This window comes from Rhincodon typus, chromosome 14 (genome assembly GCF_021869965.1).
Source record: "Rhincodon typus isolate 14 chromosome 14, sRhiTyp1.1, whole genome shotgun sequence".
NCBI lineage: Eukaryota > Metazoa > Chordata > Chondrichthyes > Orectolobiformes > Rhincodontidae > Rhincodon > Rhincodon typus.
In genome coordinates, this window is record NC_063345.1 from 31,341,160 (window position 1) to 31,366,159 (window position 25,000).

Here is a 25,000-nt window from a genome sequence, read left to right on the forward strand (position 1 = left end):
TCCTAACTGATCCAGTCTGTCCCTGTATGTCAGACCCACCATTCTGGGAATTGGTCTGGTAAATCTTTGAACTCCCTCATTAAGCAGCACATCCTTCCTCAGATTAGGAGTGCAAGACTGCGCACAATACCCTAAGTGTGGTGTTACCAATGCTGTGCACAATTGCAGTAAGACACCCTGCTCCCGTATTTAAATCCTCAGGCTATGAAAGCCAACGTACCATTTGCCTTCTTCACATGCTTACCTTCAGTGACTGGTGTACAAGGATACTGAAGTCTCAATGCACTTCCCTTTTTCCTGATATATCCCCGTTCCAATAATAATCTGCCTGTCAGTTTTTGCTACCAAAGTAGATAACCTCACATTTATCCACATGGTATTACATCTACCATGTATTTGCCCATTCACTGAACTTATTCAAATCACACTGAAGCTTCTCTGCATCCTCTCCTAGTCTCCTACCCAGATTTGTGTCATCTACACACTGAGATATGACACACAGTTTCCTCAACTAAATCAATATTAATATATATTGTTAGTAGCTGGGGTCCAAGCTCTGATCCCTGCAGTGCCTAAATATTTACTGCCATCCACTCAGAATAAGACCTGTTTATTCCTGCTCTTTGTTTCCTGTTTTTCCAACCAATTCTCAATCCATTTCAGTATATGATCTCCAATCTCAATAATTTTGCATGCTAATCTTTTATGTTGGGACTCTTATTGAAAGCCTTCTAAAAATCCAAGTAAACCACATCTATTGGCTCCCCTGTATCCGCTCCAATAGTTACAGCCTCAAAAGCATTCCAACAGTTTCATAAAACTTTTTATAAATCTTTGTAAATCCATGCTGACTCTGTCCGATCCTGTTGCTATCTTTCAAATGGTGCGTTATTACATTTTTCATAATAGACTCTAGCATTTTCCTATTGTTGATGTCAAGCCAACCGTTCTATAATTCACTGCCTCCCTTCTTTAAATGATGGGATTCTATTACCTACCCTCCAATACATAGAAACTGTTCCAGTCTATAGAGTTTTGGAAGATGACCACAAGCACATCTGCTACTTCTGTTCCTCCTAGGTTCCATGTTAATTGACATCCTTAATGGCCATCTACCCTCTGGCACCATCTCTCACTGGAAACAAAACCATCATCACAATGTCTCCAACACCCTCTGTTTTTTAAAAAAAAGTCAACCCATCTATCTTAGAGATGGTGATAGAGTAGCAGCGCAGTGTGCGGGCTCCTGCCTGGACCTCATTCTGCTCTGACCACTTTTACTTTTTCTTCTTTGTCTTTTTCTTTTTTTTTCTTACTTTAATCTTACCTCCTGTGGAAGCTCAGACGGCTTAAGGTGTCTAGCACATCTGATGCAGGTTTCTCCTCGGCAGCGGAGGGAGTCGAGTTTGTGCTCCCGGCAGCGATGGTGGAGGAGGGAGGCAGCTTTGGGCTCAGTGCCTGGTGTGGGACCCAGCTTCAGTGGTGGCTGCGTTGCCGAGATCAGCCCAGCGAGGACTCATTGGTAGAAGCAAGATGGTGATGGGCAGTGTGACGAAGGGACTGAAGGCTGACCAGCTGCTTCCTGCTGGTGTTAGTCTCTGTGCTGGAGTGGAAGGACCAGATCCAGGCCCATGGCTAAGTACTTAAGAAGGGCTGTAATATTGAACTTTTAACTTTTTTTCCTAATTTATAGCTAAGATTTTATATCAAGGTACCTTTGTACCTTAGACGACACCAGAATATACAGGTAAGCAATCAGACAATTCCAAAGATGAGCTTTTATTGTCGGAAAACGAACAAAATTAATAGAGGCTGCAGTTCACTCCACACTGCAAGGTAAATGCAGGCACGATGACCAACAACTACTTACCATTCCATCTGCTGTACCTTGCTGTCATCTACTGGAAGCACTTGTCAATCAGGTCCTGTCTGGCTTGTGGCATCCAACACCAGAGCTCAGTCATGCACAAAGAGAGCATCATTCTCCCCATTTTCCTCATCTTCATCCTTGGACTGCTCCGATTCTCTCCGTTCCCCAGCATCTGTCACATCATCTCATTGCCAACTCCACTTTGTGCTTGAGGTCGTAAGTCATAGGCTTTGTCCCCTGAAACCAGCTTTTAATCTGGACCCTCAAAAGCAGCAGGTACATGGGTCCTCATAGATCCTCTGGACATGTATGGAATGGAAATCCTTCCTATTGATGAATTATGCAATGTTGTGATATGGCTTTGTAAGTGCCATGTGTACAGTCAGTGGCACTCTGCCCTGGGGGAAGCCAACAATGTTTGCAAGTCCTACTGTCTGGATTGCAAAAAGTGTGATCTTCCATAGATGGCATTGGTCATTAGGTAAATGTGTTTGTGGATGCACAGTTGAGGGATCTCGCACTGTTCTCCTATCACTCAATGGAAAGAGCCAGTTGCTTAGGAATTCAATGCATCTATCACATTAACAGCCCCCAGAAAAAGATGACCTCGCACTCCTGCAGCCCTCCAGTCTCACTGGATCATTTGGCTTCATTCCATCACAGTAGCTTGGATCATACGGAGCCTGTGTCGATACTGCAACTTGCTAATCCACAGGAAATAGAGAAGGGGCAGAAAAAGCTGGTCCCTGTAAGCCCCATTCATTCTGAGGGCACCTGTGGCTGTAACCTCTGCCTGCCTGAGGGCTGCTCAATCTCCATGGCGGCTTTCTCTAGCCCCTTGGCTTGCCATCAGCCCTGCTCCTCCTGCGTCCGTCCACGCTGCCTTAGCAAGGCTGCCACAGCAACCAACATTCCACCAGCAGCTGTGTGTAAATCTTTTATTTTCTCAGATTGCATTTACTTCTTTTGTAAATTTATTTTATATCTGTCTCCTCTTATTTTTGATCCGACTCCAAGTGGGAATAGATTTTCCCTGTCTACTGAAAGTCATCATAGTTCCAGAAGGCCAAAGGGCTGCACTCCATTAGAGAGAGGCAGCTGGTGGTGCTTACCTAAGGGTTGCCATGCTTCAGGTGAGGATGAAGTTTGGAGGCTGGGACCTTCATGCTAACGTCAGCCAGTACAGGAATTGAAGCCCCACTGTTAGCACCAATCTGCATTGCAAACCAGCCATCCAGCCAGCTGAGCTAACCAACCCCACCACCCCCAATCTACTCAGGTTGTGGGGTTTGAAGGAGATTAGAGATATGGAGGAGCAAGACCATTGCTTTGAAAACTTGGCTGGGAACTTTTAAAATTAAGATTGTTTAATTGGAAGCCAGTGTACGTCAGTGAGTGCAGAGCAATAGGGGACTGCAACTTGCTCTGAGCTAAGACACTGGCAACAGGGTTTTGAACAACCAAGTTTATGGAGGATAGAATGTGGGAGACCAGCCAGATGTGCATTGGAATAGATGTCTGTAAGTAACGAAGGCATAGATCAAGGTTTCAGCAGCAGATGAACTGAGACCAGGGCAAAGTCTACCAAACTGACACAGTTAGTATGAAGTGGTCTTGGTATTGGCATGATTGAGGTTGGGATCAAGTGTGATACCAGACCTGTGAATAACACTAATCTCTGACTATTGCCAGGCAGCATGATAGAGTTGATAGCTAAAGAATGAAGCTTGTTGGGGGAACCGAAAACCATAGCTTCATTCTGCCAAACATTTATTTAGAAGAAATTTCTGCTCATCTAGTACTGGATATTGGGTAAGCAATTTAGATTATTTAGCAATTCATGGACAAAATTACTCAGCCCCATCATGAGTTGGAATGGAAGAGAAACAAAAAGGTACAAGTTCAGGGCAAGGTGGTGCAGACCCTTGGAAAATGTTTGGTTTGGGGATTAGGTCAAGGGAAGGAGGTGGCATAGGCTGCTGATCAGATGGTCCCAATCTTGGCATTAAAGAAACTCTCAAGCTCCTTGCATATTTGTTTGGAGAAGAGGCTGCAGGGGACAGAGGAAAGGGGTTTTACAGACAGGTTACAGAACAGAAAAGAAGCTGGGGGGTTACCTTCGCAATCTAGGCTGATTGTGGAGTTGTAATCATTATTGTCTCCCACGTTTGTACAGACAGAAGCAGGTGCCATTATTACCTTATGTGGTCATGCTGGACCTGGCGATGAATGGCTAAGCTAGTTGCAGACTATTTTCTTCAGAGCCTGCATATGTTGGACATGAGGGATTGAAGATGAGGGCCATACCAGGGGCAGAAGTCAGAGCAAGGAAGAATAATGGTTTTAGTGGGGAAGAAGTCATTTAAAGTGGAGGTAAGGGTGGTGTTGAGTGGAATAATAGCTGCAGAAATGTGAACAGAAGACCAAAGGATAGACAATAAGATTTTAAGAGTATGGGTGTAAGTGAATTCGACAATTTGTGGTGGTAAGACTTGTGCCAAGAGTTGTGTAGACTGATAATTAACAAAAGCCCTATCTTTCCCTGTGTCTGCATGGTTTTCCTCCGGGTGCTTCGGTTTCCTCCCACAGGCCAAAGATGTGCAGGTTAGGTGGATTGGCCATGCTAAATTGCCTGTAGTGTTCAGGGATGTGTAGATTAGGGGGATAGATCTGGGTGGGATGCTCTTTGTGTCGGTGTGGACTTGTTGGGCCGAAGGGCTTGTTTCCACACTGTAGGGATTCTATGATTCTATGATTACTAGATATAAATTATAAGCAGTTTTTTTCTGCAGTGTAATGTCACAAATTTCTTTATGCTGAGGAGATGAAATTTGTGCATGTCATATGACAAAATTACAGAGCATAAGTAAGCTATAGTGATGCCACCCTGCAAGTCAGCAAGCTAAGCACAGATGTGCTGGATGGCTACCGCTTGTGTTGTAACTTTCTATGATTTTATGTGTTAAGTGAGTCACTGGTGTATTATTCGCTAAGACGGGCAGTTTTTACCTTTTTTCTCCAAGGATAGCTGGCAGTATTATGACAGATTGACAGGGGTTTGACAAGCCCACAGCATCATGGAGTGATTATACTCTCTGAGCTTCACTGTATGACACCACATTAGTTTCATTTTAGCATACCACCCACTTTTTTTTTTAATCAACCTGTTCAGAGACATTATTACACACATTTGGAACAGATAGGACTTCAACCTGGGCCTCCTGGCACATGGGTAGGGACACTACCATTGCGCCATGAGAGCCCATGCCCAACTTTCTATCTTGTAAGAGACATCTTGGGGTAGCTGAAACCAGTAGCTACCCATTGCACACTTGCAAGCTGCTTAGCAGGGTTTATGCAAAACACATTTTGTGTTAATAGGTTGGCACTTTAGAACACTTTTTCTGTTGTGTGATTTTTTTTTTGTCAGTCAATGGGGTGTCATTGTAGCCCTAGGAGTGTCAAATCCAGTAATGTTAGTGAAAGAAATGTTGGGGTGGAAATATTTTTAATGTCTATTTTAGGGTTTATAGTAAAACCTGTTTCTAGCTCATGCTGAAACTGGGAAACCTGAGGAAGTTAGACGTCAAAACTGATTTCACTAAGAGGCAATGTACCCCCGTGGCCTGATTCAGTATGATTACTTGTGTTATTGACAGCAACCATCAAGAATGCTGTAGAACCAGGCAGATAAGTACTGAAAAGATACTTACTTTTTAGTGGCAGCCATTTGTTAGACAACCTGAGGAAAATACTGCTGATTTATGATTTCTGTAATATGTTTCGGGGGCCTGATCTCAGTTTAACTTGAAAATTTTCCTGGGGTAGTGGGGAGTACAAATATGAAATTAGTTCTAATTTTCACCCAGTAATAAAAGGTCGTGGCAAAGGACTATTTCTGCCCTAGCATGTTGGTGTAAATTTTAAATAGTAAAGTGCTCGCCAGGTTGTAGTTCGTGCAAGTAGAAGATTAGCATTGGCTGCCACTGTTGGAGATTATATGAAGAACTCTGATGAGAAAGGTATGAAAGGCCACATTCTGACCATCAATTAATTAATTGATCCTGCTATGGATTTACTTTGAAAACTTTTCTCTGGTTAGTTACCCAGTAATTTGACTCTTGACTTTTTCCAAAGATACCACTTATTTGGTTTCCCCCCGCCCCCCACCACCTGCCCTCCTTTTTATTGTGCTGAATATCTAAGTAATATAATATTCTTAGTTACATTGGGCTTTAGCTTTGATCAAAGAGAATAAAATGCAGTTATAAATATTGAATGAGACAATCGATTTTTTTTTTTAATGCTATTAAACTATTCTCTACTAAGCTTATCAGAACATTGACTGACAAAAATGGCATAGCATCATGGGAAATATGTTCATTATGCGATTAGCTGCTAATTGTTTTTTTTTTCACTTTATTTTGTAAATCTATTTGCTAATCTTGTCCCAGACACGATTTGATTATTTGGTTACAATGCCAGTGTTTCCCAAGCTTTTCCCCTTGTGACCCCATTTTGAGATTGGAACGTTTTGGCAACTTCTCAGTGAGCAACTGTGAGTGCAAGGAATTAGTGAGAATACTGCTGTTCTAACACTGTCCGAGGTCCACAGTGGTCATAACTAGCTCCAAACTCATGACTCCACTTGGGCTACAACCCACATTTTTAGAAGCCTCACACTGTGGGACGAGTATGGTCTGATTTTGTGTAGATCTTTAGATTTCTCTACATTCTCTAACTTCTGGACAAGTATTGCTTTCTCGTCTCCTCTGATGATGCCTGAATTAGGAAAGAACAAATAATGCATTGCGAAGCAATTTATTTGTTTATCTTTTAGTTCCAACTGTAATTTATTTTTTGTTTTTATTTTTTTTGTTTTATTTTATTTTAACTCGCAAATTGATTGTGTGTTTCTTTCTGTCCCTTTCATCTTCCTACAAATCTTAACTTTTTTTCATATTAATATAACTCCACGTTAGTTAGCTGCAGCTTTTAGGACTTTTTTAAACATAAATTTAACTTGTGTAAGAGTCTTTTTACACAAATATTATCTAATAAATTTGTAAATTCATGATTGTTGCTACTTATTTTACATTCGACTGTCCAAATTTTTATTTAATTAATGCGGAGGTGCATATTGGTTTATATATAACTTATTCTAATCCTGTCAAATTCTCAACAAATCTTTCAGTCGGATGATATTGTTTTAACTTTTTTTTTCTGGAGGTGGGAAATTTTATGCTTATTGTGTTGCGGGCAGAAATTTAGTATTTGTGTTCAGAATCTGCAGAGAACACTTATGTTAATTATTCCAAAGATAGATGTAGAATAAGTTTACTTCTGCCAGTAGTACCTTTCCTTATAAATCTGATATTGGGTAGTTATTTCTAACCTTTGTAGCTGATGAATCTATGTATTTTTTTTTTGTCTGTCTTTACTTCTCTGTCAATTGCTTTTGAAAGCCTTTTTTTAAAAACTGGTTCTTCCTACATCTCTCACTTTTGCTTGTCATTGCTGTTCTTCACTTTCAGAGTTTTTTTTAAATTATGTACTATCTTGACTCTTGTTTGTTTAAAAAGCTGTGACTGAAATAATTTGGGAAGCTCATGAATGTCTTTGAATGTTGCAGGCAATGATGAAGTAGATTGTAATGAAAGCTGTGGCAAAATTGGAACATTAAGGAATCATAATGCAAATTATTGGGACAGCAACTTTTGTAAAGGTTCATGACATGAGATCAATACACAAGCAAAGAACTTTGCTGGATAATAGGTTGGAATGAGCAGGTATAAGATCAGGCCACCTGCACATAGGTCTGCTTATATCTGAGAAGTGAAAAGATTCCTTAATGTTCTAGGCAAAGAACATTTGGTGGAGAAGTGTTGGAAGTAATTGTGCACTTACTAAGTAGAGTTTCCTTTTCCGTTTCCTTTTCCTTTTTTATTCTTTTATGTTGTCATCTGGAGTTGTTGAAATGCATAGTGATACTTTGTCAAGAAACAACCTACGTTTTCAAAGCCCATATGGGGCAATTGTACTTTCTAATTTTCTTATTGGACGTGGAAATTTCCTGATTATTTTGGGAAGTTTTGATCTCAATGAAATATTCAGTTAATTGAAAAGATCAGAGACTCACTAAGTTCAACTGGTTTGAGCATCCTTGAGCTAAAAAGAAGAGGACATTGAGTTAGGCTTCTTGTTCCTTCAGTGACCCCTGTGTGGAGGTAGTTTTGTTTTTTGGGAAGTAGATTTAAAAGGGGCAATAATGATTCACCTACCCAAAATACATTTCTTCTGGTTTTGAAAATTATGCTACATCCTCAATATTTAAAGTATTAAAATGCCCCCGCATTTCAAAGTTAATATTTAGCAAAAGAGTAAGTTTGTTTATTGAGTGGAATAAAGCACAGTCCAAGAACAACATCTTCTGATTGGTGCCAAAGTTAAATCACAAAGCTGGCTGGTGACTGAAAAGCTGACACTGAAGTAGTAGTGTAGTAGTTTAGGCTTTTCTTCTAGCTTTTGAGTATTTTTTGGATTTCTTCTACCCTTTAATGTTTTTTTGTAATTTGATCTTCAATGTTTGGCAGCTGTTTTACTGACAAGAATTTTGAGGGAAATATCCATTTTTAAACTCTAGACCAATCACTTTATCAGTCCATCAGATTGTCTTCTCTCTCACATTGTGGAACTCAATTTTCTACATTAGTGTCCTCTTCTAGTAACTTATCAAACAGCTCGAGATCACAATCAATGGAATTGTTTTGCTTGACTTCTCTGTTAGTCCATCCTCCTTGTATGAACTGTTAGAAGTGCAAACAATACATCTGATCAATTTTATCAATTCCTTCTGTAATTCTGGAAAAGTTAAGTCACTTCAAAATCTCTCCCAAAAATAATGTGGTATGGAGTAGGTTTTCGGTGCACTGATTGACATAAATCAATGTCTTCCAGTCACGACGTGTCTTGTGTACTAACTTAATCTTCTAATTAGACTTTTCAGAGACATTGAAAAAGCTGTTTCAATGGAACTGCAACGATTTGCATTTTTAATTATCTGCATGAATCTTCATTGCAATTGGCAGCTAGTTTTTCATATCAGCTAAAATATGATTTCTTTTGATTCATTTTGAATTAATCTTCCATGGACCATCTGTTCTTTATTCAGCAGGATATCATGTTATATGTGATATATATGTTACTTGTGAGCTCTGATGGGTTAGACAACGTGTTGGCAGTTAAGACACAAGCATGTTTTTCACGTGCAAAATGTGCCCCTAAGTATCTAAAATGGTTGGCAGGGCATGTGCATTTACTTCCCCAGCTTCTTGTTCCACAGGAAATAGTCTTCTTAAACACCTTTTCCTTCGCTTCTCCATGCTCCCCCCATCCCCCCCACCCCGCCAACAAATCCATGGAGTTCGTGGACTGCTTTGTTGCTAAGATTGAGACTACCCAATCAACCGCCTCTCCCACAATTCTCCCTTCTAACTTCCTCAAAGATAGGTACCTGCCCTAGGTCTTTACTCACAACTTTCTCTATTTTCTCTCCAAGTTTATCTTGTGCATGAGACCCACCGCCTGCTCCCTGAATCCCATCGGCACTAAACTACTGTCCACCCATCTTGCCCCCCGAGCCCTGGTGTTTTGCCAATATTGTTAATGATTCTCTCATGTTTTGTTCCTCTGGCATTTCAATTTGCTGTCCTCACTGTTGTATAGGCTTGCCAGCTCACTATGCTGTATGAGTTGCTGCTCATGATGAAGGATGTGTCCACTGTCCTCTTTGTAAGTGCAGGGAACTACAGAGCCTGTTTGGTCTAGTGTAATCAAGAAAATCACTCCCTGGTTTAACCAGAAGAGTCAAGTGTAGTTAATAAGATGTAGCTTATTGTGCATTAGCAATTAATTACAGGTGACATTATTTTGATTGACGTTGCTACAGAGGCTTTGAGGAAGATCAGATGTTTGATCTTGTGCGAAGTTCCTAAGTTGTTCTGCCCACAAGTCCATATGACAGCATAGTAGTGAATGGTGCTTATTGCACTCCTTAGTGTTAACTCAGTCCCCATCTGATTCACTACTGTCCTTTCAGGGAAGGAAACTGCTATCCATACTTAGTCTTGCCTACATGCGACTCCAGGCCCACAGCAATATGGTTGAATCGTAATTGCCTTCTGGGCAATTAGGGATGTGCAATAAATGCTGGCCTAGCCAGTGATGCCCACATCCTATGAATGAATTTTAAAAATTGTATCAGACCCATACACAATACTCACCTCAAAAAGCCTACTCTTGACCCCTTTGCTTTCCTCCTTTAATAGCCTTGAATGTGTTGTAACCTCCCAAAACTGCACTCATTTTTAATGGAACTCCATGCTTGTATTCCTCCATCATATTTCTGACTGTGCCACTGCACTGGCATAACTCTTAGCAAAGACATAAATCTCATTGCTGTAACTGTGTGACAAAGTCTGTCACCCATCTCTACCTGTCAGTAGTCTTTGACACATTTGACTGCGCTGCCTTCCTCCATAGGCCCTCTGTTATCCAGCTGGGTGCAAATGTACTCACCTGATTCTGTTCTAAATTAATCACTCGCAATGATTTCTCTTCTGCTGTTTTAAGATTATCTCTGGTGTCTGCCAGGGATCTGTATGTGGTCCGTTCTAATAATGCTTGCTGTCCCTTGTCACTGGCTAAGTAATCCAGCATGGACATGGGTTTAAATCCCACATGGCATTCGGTGACATTTGAATTTAATAAAAGTGTGGACTGAAAAGCTAATCCAATGATGACCAGCTAACCGCTATAGCTTGTCAGTAAAACCCACCTTTAGGATAGGACATCTGTCAGCTTTACCTGTTCTGGTCTACTTGTAACTCCTGCCCCACCATATGGCTGACTCTTAATTACCCTCTGGGCAAGTACGGAAGAGCAATGAATACTGGCCTAACCAATGATACCAATAGACAATGAACCTTTTTTTTAAAGATATGATCTGAAAACAGTATTAGTTTTTACATGTATGTTGATGGCACCTACCTCGTCCTCACCACGCATCCTGTCTCTTTGAACAAAGAAGAACAAAGGACACTACAGCGCAGGAACAGATCCTTTGGCCCTTTAAGCCTGTGCCAACTCATTTTGATCTTCCATACTCAAACTGTCTTCATTTACAGGGTTTATATCCCTCTCTTCCCTTCCTATTCATGTATTCATCCAGGTGATTCTTGAATGCTTTGTTTCAATACTTATTAAATTAAATTTTGAGATTGCTTTTCCAATATTTGTTACTGGATGAGCAGGGATTTTCTCTAGCTAATTATCAGAAAGACTAAAGCTGTCTTGTTTTGGATCTCGTTAGAATCTTTGTTTCCCAGCTACCAACTCCATCCCTTTCTCTGGTAATAGTTTGAGAATAAACTAGCCTTTTCACAACCTTGGTTTCCCGTTTGATCCCAAGACAAACTTCTGAATGCGTATGCCATTGCTAAGACAGTTCATTTCCACCTCCATAACATTTGTGCACACTTCACCCCTGTCTCACTTCATCAGATCCATTTACAACCTCAAATCTTATCTATTCCAAAATGATGTTGGCTGGTTTCTCGCGTTCTATCTGCTGTAAACTTGATTTGCACCAAGCCCCTTTTTCACCGATCATCTTTGATGTGCATTGGCTCTCAATCAAGCACTATCTCAATTTTAAACTTTTCATCCTTTGTTTTCAAATTTTTTAGCTTTGCCTATCTCTACTTCTGTAAACAGTCCAAATATCTGCAATTGTTCCAGCTTAAACATTCCAATTCTAATTGCTCCAATATTGGTGGCTGTGTCTTCAATTGTCCAAGTTCGAAGTTCTGAAATACTGTCTGTGCATCTCTCTGCCTCTGTACCTCAGTTTCCACCCTTAAGACAATCCTCAAAATCTGCTAATACCTTTTTGTGTGACTTGCTGTTTTGTTTTGTATTTTGTTATTCTGTTTTATATTGCTACTCTGAAGCACTTTAGAACATTTTAATTATGTTAAAGGCACAATGTAAATATCAGCTTTATGCCTATTTGAAGCTGCCTTTGGTGAAATAGCTGCATGCAGTGCAGCCACCGTTGATCTATGTGTGACCCAGCAACAATCTTTTAAAGGATTGTGAACAGATGGTTGTCAACAGGTTATCCAGTGTGCTTGCCTGGCTGTGAATCATAGCTTGCAGGATTGGTGTGCTTTGCTTTATTGCCATACCAAAGAGGTTTCCTGCCTGACCAATTTCTCAACTGTTTCCCCTACACCTCCCCTAATACTTCTCCATCTGAAGGTTTCTCTTGTTGATTTAGTAACTCCAAACTCATGATTTCTTTGCCATTGAGCTGCTTTGGGTCATCCAGCCAGCAACTGTAGTTTGTTGCAATAACAGATGTGCTGTGGACTTGCCTGTTCTTCCATTCAGTTCAAGCTAGCAGCCTGGTATGGGCTGTTATCTAAACCAAAGGGAGATACATATCATATATTTCATCTGTTATTTGCTTAGATCAAGAGGAAATCCCTTTTAATTGATCTTCCATTCTATTTCAAACTCTCATTCTTTTTTTCCCCTCTCTACCTTCAACAAATGGAAGTCACTAGTTCCTCCAGAATTCTTTCCTACTTACTTTACAGTCAATGAAGCACTTGTATAATGTATTTTGGGACATCAAGTGGCCGTCAAAAAGGATTATTTGAATCAAATGCTTTTTCCTTTTGTGCCCATTTTTGAAGAATACCTCCAGCCAGTAAAGGTGATCCAGCATATTTGTTTTGCTGTTCCAGGATAGGAATGTCTGAAGCAAATGGTTTTGATATCAGAAATGCAAAGTACAAAGTTAATTTTCCCTCAACAACATATGCAAGATGAGGGTACTGTAGTATTGGTACTGTTTGCTTACTGCTGATGATCGGCATGGTAGCAATTTGAGGTGATGGAAAACCATATCAGATGATAAGTTGATAAAAAAGAATTATGCTACAAGTTATGCTATGGGGGAGACAATGGCCTAGTGGTATTATCGCTGGATGGTTACTCCAGATAACATTCTGGGGACTCTGGTTTGAACTCCGCCACGGCAGATGGTGGAATTTGAATTTAATAAATATCTGGAAAGAAGAATCTAAGGATGACCGTGAATCCATTGTTGATTGTCAGAAAAAACCATCTGGTTCACTAATGTCCTTTAGGGAAGGAAACTGACATCCTTACCTGGTCTGGCCTACATGTGACTCCAGTCCCACAGCAATGTGGTTGATTCTTAACTGCCCTGTGGGCAATTGGGAAGTGCAATAAATGTTGCCTGGTCAGCGACGCCCTCATCCCGTGAATGAATAAAGAATAAATGCTTGGCCCGGTGTAGTTACTTGGATTGAAAGGTCCAGTTCTTTCAGTCTCCAGATCATTGAATTGCCCAGGCAATGTGAATGTTTGATACCCTTTATCCAGAGCTTTACAAAAAAAGTCACCAACTTTCAGTTAAAGTCTGAGACATCAGAGGTTCTTATTCAGGTACATGGATAGCTACCAGGTGATGTTAGAGTGATGGAAAAAAATAGCTGAAACCCTGACTAACCCCACCCCCCGCAAAACAATCTCTGACTCCCAATTAGCCACTTTCCTTGGCTGCCCTCAATACCTTAACTGCCCACTTGACCACTCTGACCATCCAGCCATTCTACTCTGACCATTCAACTATCCCCTAGCCTTTGCCCCTCCTTACCTAGCTGTTATCCTTACCGTTTCATCCACTGTCCTACCCCACCCCCATTATCCTGCGTCCCTGTCCTCGTCCTCATGCCAACTCATCTTTTACACATCTCTTTGTGGCTTCATAACTGGGGTTATTTTCCACAACATTCCTCTCCACTTCATTTCTCTCAGAGCATTCCTGTGCTTTGGTGCCTTTGTAGGATTTTCCATTGAAAAATCAGGGGTAGTTAAGTACAAAACCTTTTTTGTTTGATCTGGTTAGGAAATGGGAATTTTGACTCCAAGCAGAAGATTTAGGTACTAGAAGTACATTGATCTGTTTCCATATTGTAACTCCTTCAGCCCAACCTTTCCAATTTGTCACTTAAGGTGCAAGATAAAACTCCACATTTACCTGCTCAGCTGCCATGTCCTTTCAACCCTCTCTTTCATCCACTATCCAACATAATCTTGACTGTTCATCTAAGCTTTGCTCCAACCATGAACCCTAGAAGTGAATGGCAAGGACTCCAGAGGTCTCCATGTAAAGAAATGTATTTTTTTTTTGCTCCTGAACTTTTACACTTACACTTAATCTTGTAACCAATGCCTCTTGTTCTTAACTCTTCAACTCTTAGGAAAGGGCTGTTTTATAGTTGCCCTCTTCCATCCTTAAATAATTTGAAAACTTCTGTTTGTGTTGTATGATTTCCTTCAATCTCCAGGCTAAACATATTGTAGAATATTGTGTGTATGTACGCATACTTTGTCTCACAGGAAGTGAGGACTCACATGTAGGGGTTTGTCTTTGACATTGACATTGAGAATGAACAAATATTAGAGTGCAGCCTAGAAGCATAAGATATATTTTTATAGCTGACCTCTCTTGTAGTGCTACTGTAATTTGTGAATGCATTGTAATAAGCTATAAAAATAGGTAGATGGCATCACTGATGGTGTTTGTAACTATAAATAGTATCTGACCAACATTTGAAAATAGCCATTTCTCTTGTTTCTAATTATAAAATTTGATTTGTTTAGTGCATATCCCTATACAGTACTTGAGAGTTACAAGTTATTTTTTTCCCATCCCCAAAAGCATCTTGTGTGTGTGCGTGTGTGTCTGTGTATGTGTGTATTGTTACCTTAGATACAATCTAGAAAATAAATCTCTAATAAAACTCTGGCAAGATGTGCTAACTACACAATGCACTTCACAATAAAGGTAAAGCTCTTCAAGGATTATTTTGACCAGCAATCATGTAAATGCATTTATATGTAATTTGACATACATAATGTAAGATTTTCACTGTTACACTAAGCTTTACAGCAGACTTTTTTCATCGCTCTCTGTGCATTCACTCCCTGTCACTTTTGCATTGCTGCAAAAACAAAATCACGCAGATGTGTCATACCATGATTCGTGACTGTAGTCAGATAGTGTTCAAATACTTGCAACCCGGTTGCTAGGCAGTAAAGATCATTCAACTGCAGCACATTTCCTGAGTGCCAAACTGTAGCAGTTAAATTTCTGTTTTTTAATATACAAAATTTCATTTTGTGTCACTAGCGATCTGTTGGGAAATGGCATCAATAATTTAGCTATTCATTAGGTTACTTGTTCACAGTTTCTCTATAAGTTTTTTTTTTCTAAAAATCCTGCCATCCACTTTTGCCCTACCCTTTTCTTTTCACCTGAAGGGATAAATCTGGGTTGCTAGGTACATGTTTCAGTGTGGTATCTAATCCAAAACAAAAACAGAAATTGCCACCGAAACTAGGCAGGTCTGGCAGCATCTGTGGGGAGAAAACAGAGTTAGTGTTTCAAGTCAAGTAACTCCTGTGAACTGATTCGACATCCACAGTTCTTTGTTTTATATTATTATAGTACCTTATTGGAATGGAGATTTTGGGCACTAGCAAAGGCAACGGCAGAAACTGTCCTGTTAACTCTGCAAAGTTCTCCTTACTAATATCTGGGTGCTGGTGCCGAATTGGGAGAGCTGCCTCGCAGACTAGTCCAGCAATTGTAAGCTGACATTGTAAGCTATGATTCTGTGAGTATGTCCTAGACGCTCTTATCACCATTCCTGGATATGTCTGTCCCACTGGCAGGACAGACCCACACATGTGGTGGCACAGTTGTATGCAGTCAGGAAGGAGTAGCTCTGGGAGTCCTTGACTCCAGACACACTAAAGTCTCATAGCTTAAGGTTAAACATGGGCAAAGAAACTTCCTACTGGTTACCACTACCTCCCTCTCTCTGCTGATGATTTGGCACTCTTTCATTTTGAACAACACTTGGGGGAAACACTGAGGATGGCAAGGGAACAAAATGTACTCTGGGTGGGTGATTTCAATGTCCACCATCAAGAGTGGCTCAGCAGCAGCACAAATGATCAGGTTCTAAAGGATGTAGCTGCTAGACTCCAACAGGTGATGAGAGAACCAACAGTGAAAATATACTTGATCTCATCCTCACTAGTCTGACTATGACAGCATTGTAAAAGTGACAACAGCACAATCCTTGTGGAGAAGAAGGCCCACCTTCACATTGAGGAAAAACCTCCGTCGTGTTGTACGGCACTGTTATTGAGCTAAATGGGGCAGACATCAAACAGGTCTAGCAATTCAAGACTGGCCATCAACAGCTGCAGAATTGTGCTCAACACAACCTGTAACTTTATGGCCCAGCATATCCCTCACTCAACCATTACCATCAATCCAAAGGATCAGCTTTAGTTCAATGGAGAGTACAGGGGCCATGCCAGGAGCAGCACCTGTCAGGAATGTAACTTGGTGAAACCACCAAACAGGTCTACTTGCATGCCAAACAGCAAATGATAGAACGACGAGATCTCACAAACAACAGATCAGATCTAAGCTCTGCAGTCCTGCCACATCCAGCTTTGAATGCCGGTGGACAATTAAACAGTTCACTGGAGGAGCAGGCTCCACAAATATCTCCATCCTCCATGATGGAAGAGACAAGCACATCAGCTAAAAAAATAAAGCTGAAGCATTCCCAGCAGTCTTCAGCCAGAAGTGCCAAGTGAATGATCCATCTCCGCCCCCTCCAGTGCTCCCAGCATCACAGATACGAGTCTTCAGCCAATTCAGTTCACTCCATGTGATATTAAGAAATGGTTGGAGACGCTGGATACTGTAAAGTCTGTGCATGTTGAGAACACGTTTTGGCAATATTATGCTCCACAACTTGCCACTCCCCTAGCCAAGCTTTTCCAGTACAGTTACAACACTGGTATCTACACGGCAGAGTGTGGAAAGTCACCCAGGTGTGTCCTGTACATAAAAAGCAGGAAAAATCCGACCACCCAATTACTGCCCAGTCTACTCTTAATCATCAGTATAGCGGTGGAAGGTACCATTACGCAGGAACGAAAATAGAAGTTGCTGGAAAAGCTCAGCAGGTCTGGCAGCATCTGTGAAGAAAAGAATCAGTTAACATTTCGGGTCCGGTGACCCTTCCTTGGAACTGATGGTAGCTGAGAAAACGTCAGTTTATGTGCAGACAATAGGGAGGGGATGGGGTAGGGAGTAAACAATAGGATAGATCCCAAAGAGAGAGAAGAACAGTTGGATAGACAAAAGAGTTGATAATGATCCGGCTGGGAGGGTGAATAGTTGTTAGTGACGTGTGTGTGTGTGTGTGTGTGTCGGAAAGGGAGAGTGCACCAGGGTTTCCCAGAGGGAACGGTCCCTGCGAAAGGCAGACAAGGGAGGGGAGGAGACTGTGTGTCTGGAGGTAGCGGAAGTGGCGTCTGCTGATCTTCTGGATGTGGATGCTGATGGAATGGTAGGTGTAAGGACAAGGGAAACCCTATCGCAGTTGCGAGGGGGAAGAGGAGGGTGAGGGTGGAAGTGCGGGAGGTGGGTTGGAGCTGGTTGAGGGCCCTGTCGGCAACGGAGCTGGGGAATCCTCGGTTGAGGAAGAAGGTGGACATTTCAGAGGCTCACTTGTTAAAGTTGGCCTCATCTGAACATGAGACAGAGACTGAGGAACTGAGAGAATGGGATGGAGTCTTTACAGGAAGCAGGATGTGAGGACGTATAGTCCAGGTAGCTGTGGGAGTCAGTGGATTTCTAATGGATGTTAGTGGCCAGTCTATCCCCAGAAATGGAAACCAATGTCGAGGAAGGGAGGAGTCCAAGATAGACCAGGTGGAAATTGGAAGCGAAATCGATTGAACTTTTCCAATTCCAGATGAGAGAAGGAAGCAGCACCAATGATATCATCAGTTATATCTTAGAAAGATTTGTGGGTGGGGGCCAGAATAGGACTAGAACAAAGAATGTTCCACGTACCCCACGAAGAGACAGGCATAACTGGGGCCCATGTGGTTACCTATGGCCACCCCTCTGACCTGAAGAAAATGAGAGGTGTTAAAAGAGAAGTTGTGGAGGGTGGGGACGGTTCAAGTCTTTGCTTCAGGAAGCAGCGAAGAGCCCAGAGACCCTCCTGGTGGGGGATAGTCATGTAAAGGGATTGCATGTCAATGGTAAAGAGGAGGCGGCTGGAACCTCCAAACTGGAAGTTTTGAAACCGGTGTAAAGTGTCAGAGGAAACACAGGTGTACGTGGGCAGGGATTGGACAAGGGCAGAGAAGACTGAGTCAAGGTAGGAAGAGTGCTATCGAGCAGCATCTGAGCAATAATCTGCTCAGTGACACCCAGTTTGGATTCCGTCAGGGCCACGCAGCTGCTGACCTCATTATACCTTTGGTTCAAACTTGGACAATTTAGCTAAATCCCAGAAGTGAGGTGAGAGTGACAGCCATTGATGCAAGGCTGCATTCGACCAAGTGTGGCATCAAGGGTTATCAGGGGGCAAACTCTCCGGTGGTTGGAGTCATACCTGGCACAGGAAGATGGGTCATGGTTGTTGGAGGTCAGTCATCTCCACTTCATGACATTTCTGTAGGTATTTCTCCGGGTAGTGTCCTCGACTCAACCATCTTCAGCTGCTTCATAAATGAACTTCCCTCCATCAAAAGGTCAGATGTGGGGATATTCACTGATTACACAATATTCAGCACAATTCACGACGACTCAGATACTGAAGCAGTCAGTGTTCAAATGCAACAAGATCTGAACAACATCCAAGTTTGTGCTGACAAGTGGCAAGTAACATTCATGCCACATAACTGCCAGGAAATGACCATCTTCAATAAGAGACAATGTAAGTGTCAATCCTTGACATTCAATCGTGTTACCATCACTGAATTTCCCATTAACAACATCCTGGGGGTTACCATTGACCTGAAACTTGACTCACCACATAAAAACAGTGGCTACAAGAGCAGGTCAGAGGCTAGGAATACTGTGGCGAGAAACTTGCCTTCTGATTTCCCCAAAGCCTGTCCACCATCTACAAGGCACAAGTCAAGAGTGTGACGCTCCACTTGTCCTGATAGGTGCAGCTCCAACAACACTCAAGAAGTTTGGCATCATCGAGGACAAAGCGGTCGCTTGATTGGCACCATATCCGCAAAAATCCACTCCGTCCACCACTGATACTCAGTACCAGCAGTGTGTATTATCCACAGGATGCACTGCAGAAATTCACCAAAGATCCTCAGACATCAACTTTCAAAACTCATGATCACTTCCACTTAAAATGACAAGGGCATCAGATGTGTGGGAATACCAGCACCTGCAAGATCCCTCCAAGATGCTCATTCACCATGCTGACTTGGAAATTCCTTCTATGTCGCTGGGTGGACATCTGGAATTTCCTCTCTAACAGCATTTCCTCTCTGGGTCAACCTATAGCATAGTGGTTCAAGAAGGCAGCTCACTACCAACTTCTCAAGGGCAGCCAGTGATATCCACATCCCACTAATGAATAAAAATAATCTAGACCGTGAGTTCTTAGTGGGTCATTTCACTGTGGGTGAGGCGCTCCTACTAAGCCAGGACCTTCCTTCTCCTAATGTTCACACACACTCGCATTTCTGCGGGGATCACTGGATAGACATTTGGAGTAGATAGCTTAGCTTAGAATTTTCCCCCTTTTCTCCCTAAATCGGGGAACATTTTATAAATCAACCTGTGCAGACAGCAAACCAGATAGTGGCGGATGGAAATGGACCCAATTTTAACACACTTTCTTAAAGTATTTATTTACACAGACACACATCACAAGCATATACCTCCTAATTCAAACACCACAGTTGGACTGTTCCTATTTGGTGAATCTCCAGTAAGTGTTCACCCCTAGCATGCAAATCAACAATTTTAATGTACAATTAGCAGGCTCCTTGGTAAATATGAATCTGGGCCTATGAAAAATGATTGATTCATTCATTCATTCTGCAAACTTTCATAGATGATTAGATCATTATTAATTGGGGGGATGGGGTGGGGCATAAGATTCAGCTCATGACAGATCTGCTTCAACTTCCCAAACTCCTCTGGTCTACACTTGTCCCTCCGGTAGCTGCCGCATCCTAATCTCAAGTTTCACTATAATCATCAAAGAGAACCAGGCATTAAGCAGTCTTCATACCACACATTCTATGTATCATTACATCAGTAAAGTGGGGATGCGCAGAAAACCTATTCGCATTTGTTGTAGGATTTTTTATACATTGGATGAATTTTTTTCAGATTTTATCAGGATGTACGAGTCCAAACTTGCCTCAATTTAGTACTACTAGGACCAAAGCTTAAACCAATCCCTGTTCTGTGCTGGGCTAAAATTCTGCACCTAAGCTCCATTCAGTTCATATCACCATTTAATACACTTGAGCTGAATCTGACAGAAATCTCAGCTTGGTTTCTGACGCTAAATTGACCTTCGAGACCCACAACCCATCCATTATAAGAGACTGCCTATTTCCACCATGCTTGTCTGTGCCTTTGCATCATCACAACTGCCACTTAAACGTTTGCTTAGACTTTGGTACATCTGCAGTATTCTCATTAGGTTTCATAATTCTACCTTATGCAAAATTCAATGTGTTAAAAACATTAAGGTCCCCTGAAATTCCATCCTACTTAGCTATCTCTACTGTCTTCTGTTGGTTTTCTTCTGTATTGCAACTGCCTCTGACACTGGGCTGGTTAAAATGTCTCTGTTGTTTAGCCCCACCCCACTGTTGTATCTTCCTCCACTTCTTTGTCTCAGTTCCTTTTGATGAAAATAAACAGCTGTCTAGGCTGTGTTGATGTACTCCTAACTTTCAATACTGGTTTCTACGTCTTGAGATAATGTGGATCTTCCCTGATGTCAATAAATTAAGAAGCTTGATTTGACACTTTATGGTTTGTGCAATTGTAAAGTTTTTAGAAGTGAAGTAAGGCACATAGTTGGAAAGATAGAAAGTCTTTAAAAAAAATATGATAACAAGATGCAGAGCTGGATGAACACAGCAGGCCAAGCAGCTTCATGGGAGCAGAAAGGCTGACGTTTCGGGCCTAGACCCTTCATCAGAAATGGGGGAGGGGAAGGGGGTTCTGAAATAAATAGGGAGAGAGTGGGAGGCGGATAGAAGATGGATAGAGGAGAAGATAGGTGGAGAGGAAACAAACAGGTCGAAGAGGCGGGGATGGAGCCAGTAGGTGAGTGTAGGTGGGGAGTTAGGGAGGGGATAGGTCATTCCAGGGAGGACGGACAGGTCAAGGGGGCGGGATGAGGTTAGTAGGTAGGAGATGGGGGTGCGGCTTGAGATGGGAGGAGGGAATAGATGGGAGGAAGAACAGGTTAGGGAGGCGGGGACGAGCTGGACTGGTTTCGGGATGCGGTAGGGGAAGGGGAGATTTTGAAGCTTGTGAAATCCAACGCATCATCCTCCGACACTTCCGCCAACTGCAATCCGACCCCACCACCAAAGACATCTTTCCCTCCCCACCCTTATCTGCTTTTCGGAGGGACCACTCTCTCCATGACTCCCTTGCCCGCTCCACACTCCCCTCCAGCCCCACCACACCCGCCACTTTCCCTGCAACCGCAGGAAGTGCTACACCTGCCCCCATACCTCCTCCCTCACCCCCATCCCAGGCCCCAAGAAGAGTTTCCACATCAAGCAGATGTTCACCTGCACATCTGCCAATGTGGTATACTGCATCCGCTGTACCCGTTGTGGCCTCCTCTACATCGGGGAAACCAAGCGGAGGCTCGGGGACCGCTTTGCAGAACACCTACGCTTGGTTCGCAATAAACAACTGCACCTCCCAGTCGCGAACCATTTCAACTCCCCCTCCCATTCCTCAGACGACATGTCCATCCTGGGCCTCCTGCAGTGCCACAACGATGCCACCCGAAGGTTACAGGAACAGCAACTCATATTCCGCTTGGGAACCATGCAGCCCAATGGTATCAATGTGGACTTCACAAGCTTCAAAATCTCCCCTCCCCCTACCGCATCCCAAAACCAGCCCAGCTCGTCCCCGCCTCCCTAACCTGTTCTTCCTCCCACCTATCCCCTCCTCCCACCTCAAGCTGCACCCCCATCTCCTACCTACTAACCTCATCTCGCCCCCTTGACCTGTCCGTCCTCCCTGGACTGACCTATCCCCTCCCTAACTCCCCATCTACACTCACCTTTACTGGCTCCATCCCCGCCTCTTCGACCTGTTTGTTTCCTCTCCACCTATCTTCTCCTCTATCCATCTTCTATCCGCCTCCCACTCTCTCCCTATTTATTTCGGAATCCCGTTCCCCTCCCCCATTTCTGATGAAGGGTCTAGGCCCGAAACGTCAGCCTTTCTGCTCCTATGATGCTGCTTGGCCTGCTGTGTTCATCCAGCTCTGCACCTTGTTGTCTCGGATTCTCCAGCATCTGCAGTTCCTACTATCTCTGAAAAAAATATGATATTCACATTCAATCCCATTCTGAGCATTGGTTTCCTTTTGTCCTTGAAGGCAGGTGTTACTTGTGTCTGAAATCATCTGTTGGAGGCTCTAACATGAATACGGAACCCAACTGCAGAATTGCATAGCTTTCATAGTTTTTTTTTATTCATTCATGGGAAGTGGGTATTGCTGCTGGGGCCAACATTGATTGCCCATATCTAGTTGACCCTGAGAAAGTGGTGGTGCACAGCATTCTTGAAATCATGTAGTCCATTTTGTGTTGGTAGAACCACAACGTCTATATGGAAGGAGTTCCAGAGTTTTGACCCAGTGGCACTGAAAGAGCAGTGATTATATTTCCAAATCAGGATAGGGAGTGGCTTGGAGTGTAACTTGCAGGAGGTGATGTTTCCATGTATCTGCTGCTCATTTCCTTCTACATGGAAGTGGTCATGCATTTGGATGTGCTATGCAAGGAGCCTTGACGAATTTCTGCAGTGCACTTTGTAGATTGGATGCTTTGTGGATGTCCCAACCAAGCAGGCTGCTTTGTCCTGGATGGTGTTAAGCTTCTTGAGTATTGTGGAGCTGCACCCATCTAGGCAATTGAGGGGTATTCCATCGCACTTCTGAAATGTGCCTTGTCGTTGGTGAATTAGCTGTGGTGAGTTACTTGCTGCAGAATTCCAAGCCTTGGAACTGCTCTCATAACCACAGTATTTAGGTGGCTACTCGAGTTGAGTTTCTGGTCAATGGTAATTCCCAGAATGTTGATGGGAAGTGATTCAGTGATGGTAATGCCAATGAATGTCAAGGGGTAATGGTTAGATTCTCTGTTGTTGAATATAGTCATTGCCTGGCATTTGTGTATGGTGAATGTTGCTTACCACTTGTCAACCCAGACTTGGATATTGTACAGGTCCTGTTCCGTCGGACATGGACTCTTCACATGCAGGCAAAGAAGTATGGTCTGATTGGTTTTCCTTAATCTGCCCTGTCTTTTAAGCATATGTTTTGTTTTTAGTTTCCTGTATTTGCTATTCAAAGTTAACAGTGGCACTTTGAGATCTGCTTTCAGGGAAGATCTTCCTGGTACATTTTCTCTTCCCCTCCCAGTCATTGAAGGTGGACTTCAGGCAATGTAGTATATCCTGCAAAGAGGCTTTGAACCTTACTCTCAGCTAACCTCATAGGCAGTTTCCAAGTTTAAATTGCAAAGATATGAGTTCCTTAGGGATTTTCTCATTGGTCATATGTACTAATGTCCATTGCGTTGTCGCTGGACTCTTGCCAGTGCTTCAATTCCTGACATTTCTCCATAAAGTACTTCTATATGGGGCACTTTGGACTTCCATTTGATGTTCAGAATGAATGTCATGTGGAACCGGTCCATTTTGCTTATTATTTCTGGAGTATGTATTCCATGTCACACGAGGATACGTATTACAGGGACACTGTCTCAAAACAGCTGTCTGAAATCTGGAGTTGTCCAAAAAACTCTTTTTAGAATATATCATATGTCTTTTTTTCAAATTCTCAATTAAAACGGACTTACCTGGATTGTTTGGTTGAATCGGCGTTGCTTGGCACTGCATTCATTATCTGACTTGCTGTTGTGCACCAATCTATTCCTTTGCTCTAACCTGACCTGGATTGGCCTGAACCACCTACTGCCCAAAATGCCATCCAGTGCAGTCTTGATCCTGAGTCTATCATTTTTGAGAGAATGTGTCTGTACCAAAGCTTTGTACGTTGCAAGTTTTATTATAAGTTTAAAACCCTGTTTCTTCAGTTGTCTCTTGCATGAAGACCGGGTAGATAAAAATAAACTATTTCCATTGATTGGGGATACTACAACTAACAGGCATTGTGTGAGAATTAGGGCCAGACCATTCAGGAGAGATGTCATAGAGATATAAGGCGCAAAAACAGACCCTTTGGTCCAACCTGTCCATGTCTACCAGATATCCTGTATAAATCTAGTCCCATTTGGCCCAAATCCCTCTTAAACCCTTCCTATTGATGTACCCATCCAGATGCCTTTTAAATGTTGTAATTGTACCAGCCTCCACCATTTCCTCTGGCAGGCCATTCCATACACACACCACCCCTCCACATGAAAATGTTGTCCTTTAGGTTCCTTTTATATCTTGCCCCTCTCACTTTAAACCTATGCCCTCTAGTTTTGGACTCCCCTACCCTGGGGAAAAGACCTTGCCTATTTATCCTATACATGCCCCCCATGATTTTATAAACCTTTACAAGGTCACCCCTCAGCCTCTGACTCTCCAGGGAAAATAGCCCCAGCCTATTCAGCCTCTCCCTATTGCACTTGAACACACGAAGGGTGGTGGATGTTTGGAACTCTCTTCTACAAATGGCAGTGGATATGAGATCAGTTGTTGATTGTAAATCTGAGAGATTCTTTTTCTTTTGTATTAAGGGATATGGGCCAAAGGCACGCATATGGAGTTGGGTCACAGATCAGCTATAGTCTTGATTGGTGCAATAAACTTGAGGGGCTGAATGGCCTACTCCTGTTCCTGTGTTCCTAAATAGGCATTTATTAAGTTTACTCTGATAATTTGATTTC

General features: G+C 42.4%; 1 protein-coding gene across 1 annotated transcript in view; it reads left to right on the forward strand.

The window, feature by feature from the left end:
* The first annotated feature begins 1,423 nt into the window (after positions 1 to 1,423).
* The window catches only part of las1l (LAS1 like ribosome biogenesis factor), a 97,723-nt gene continuing 74,146 nt past the window's right edge, over positions 1,424 to 25,000 (forward strand). The window contains exons 1-3 of the mRNA XM_048605304.1: positions 1,424 to 1,522; positions 1,694 to 1,747; positions 2,586 to 2,799. Coding sequence (XP_048461261.1) covers positions 1,424 to 1,522; positions 1,694 to 1,747; positions 2,586 to 2,799 — 367 coding nt within the window. The remainder of the gene's footprint in view (positions 1,523 to 1,693; positions 1,748 to 2,585; positions 2,800 to 25,000) is intronic.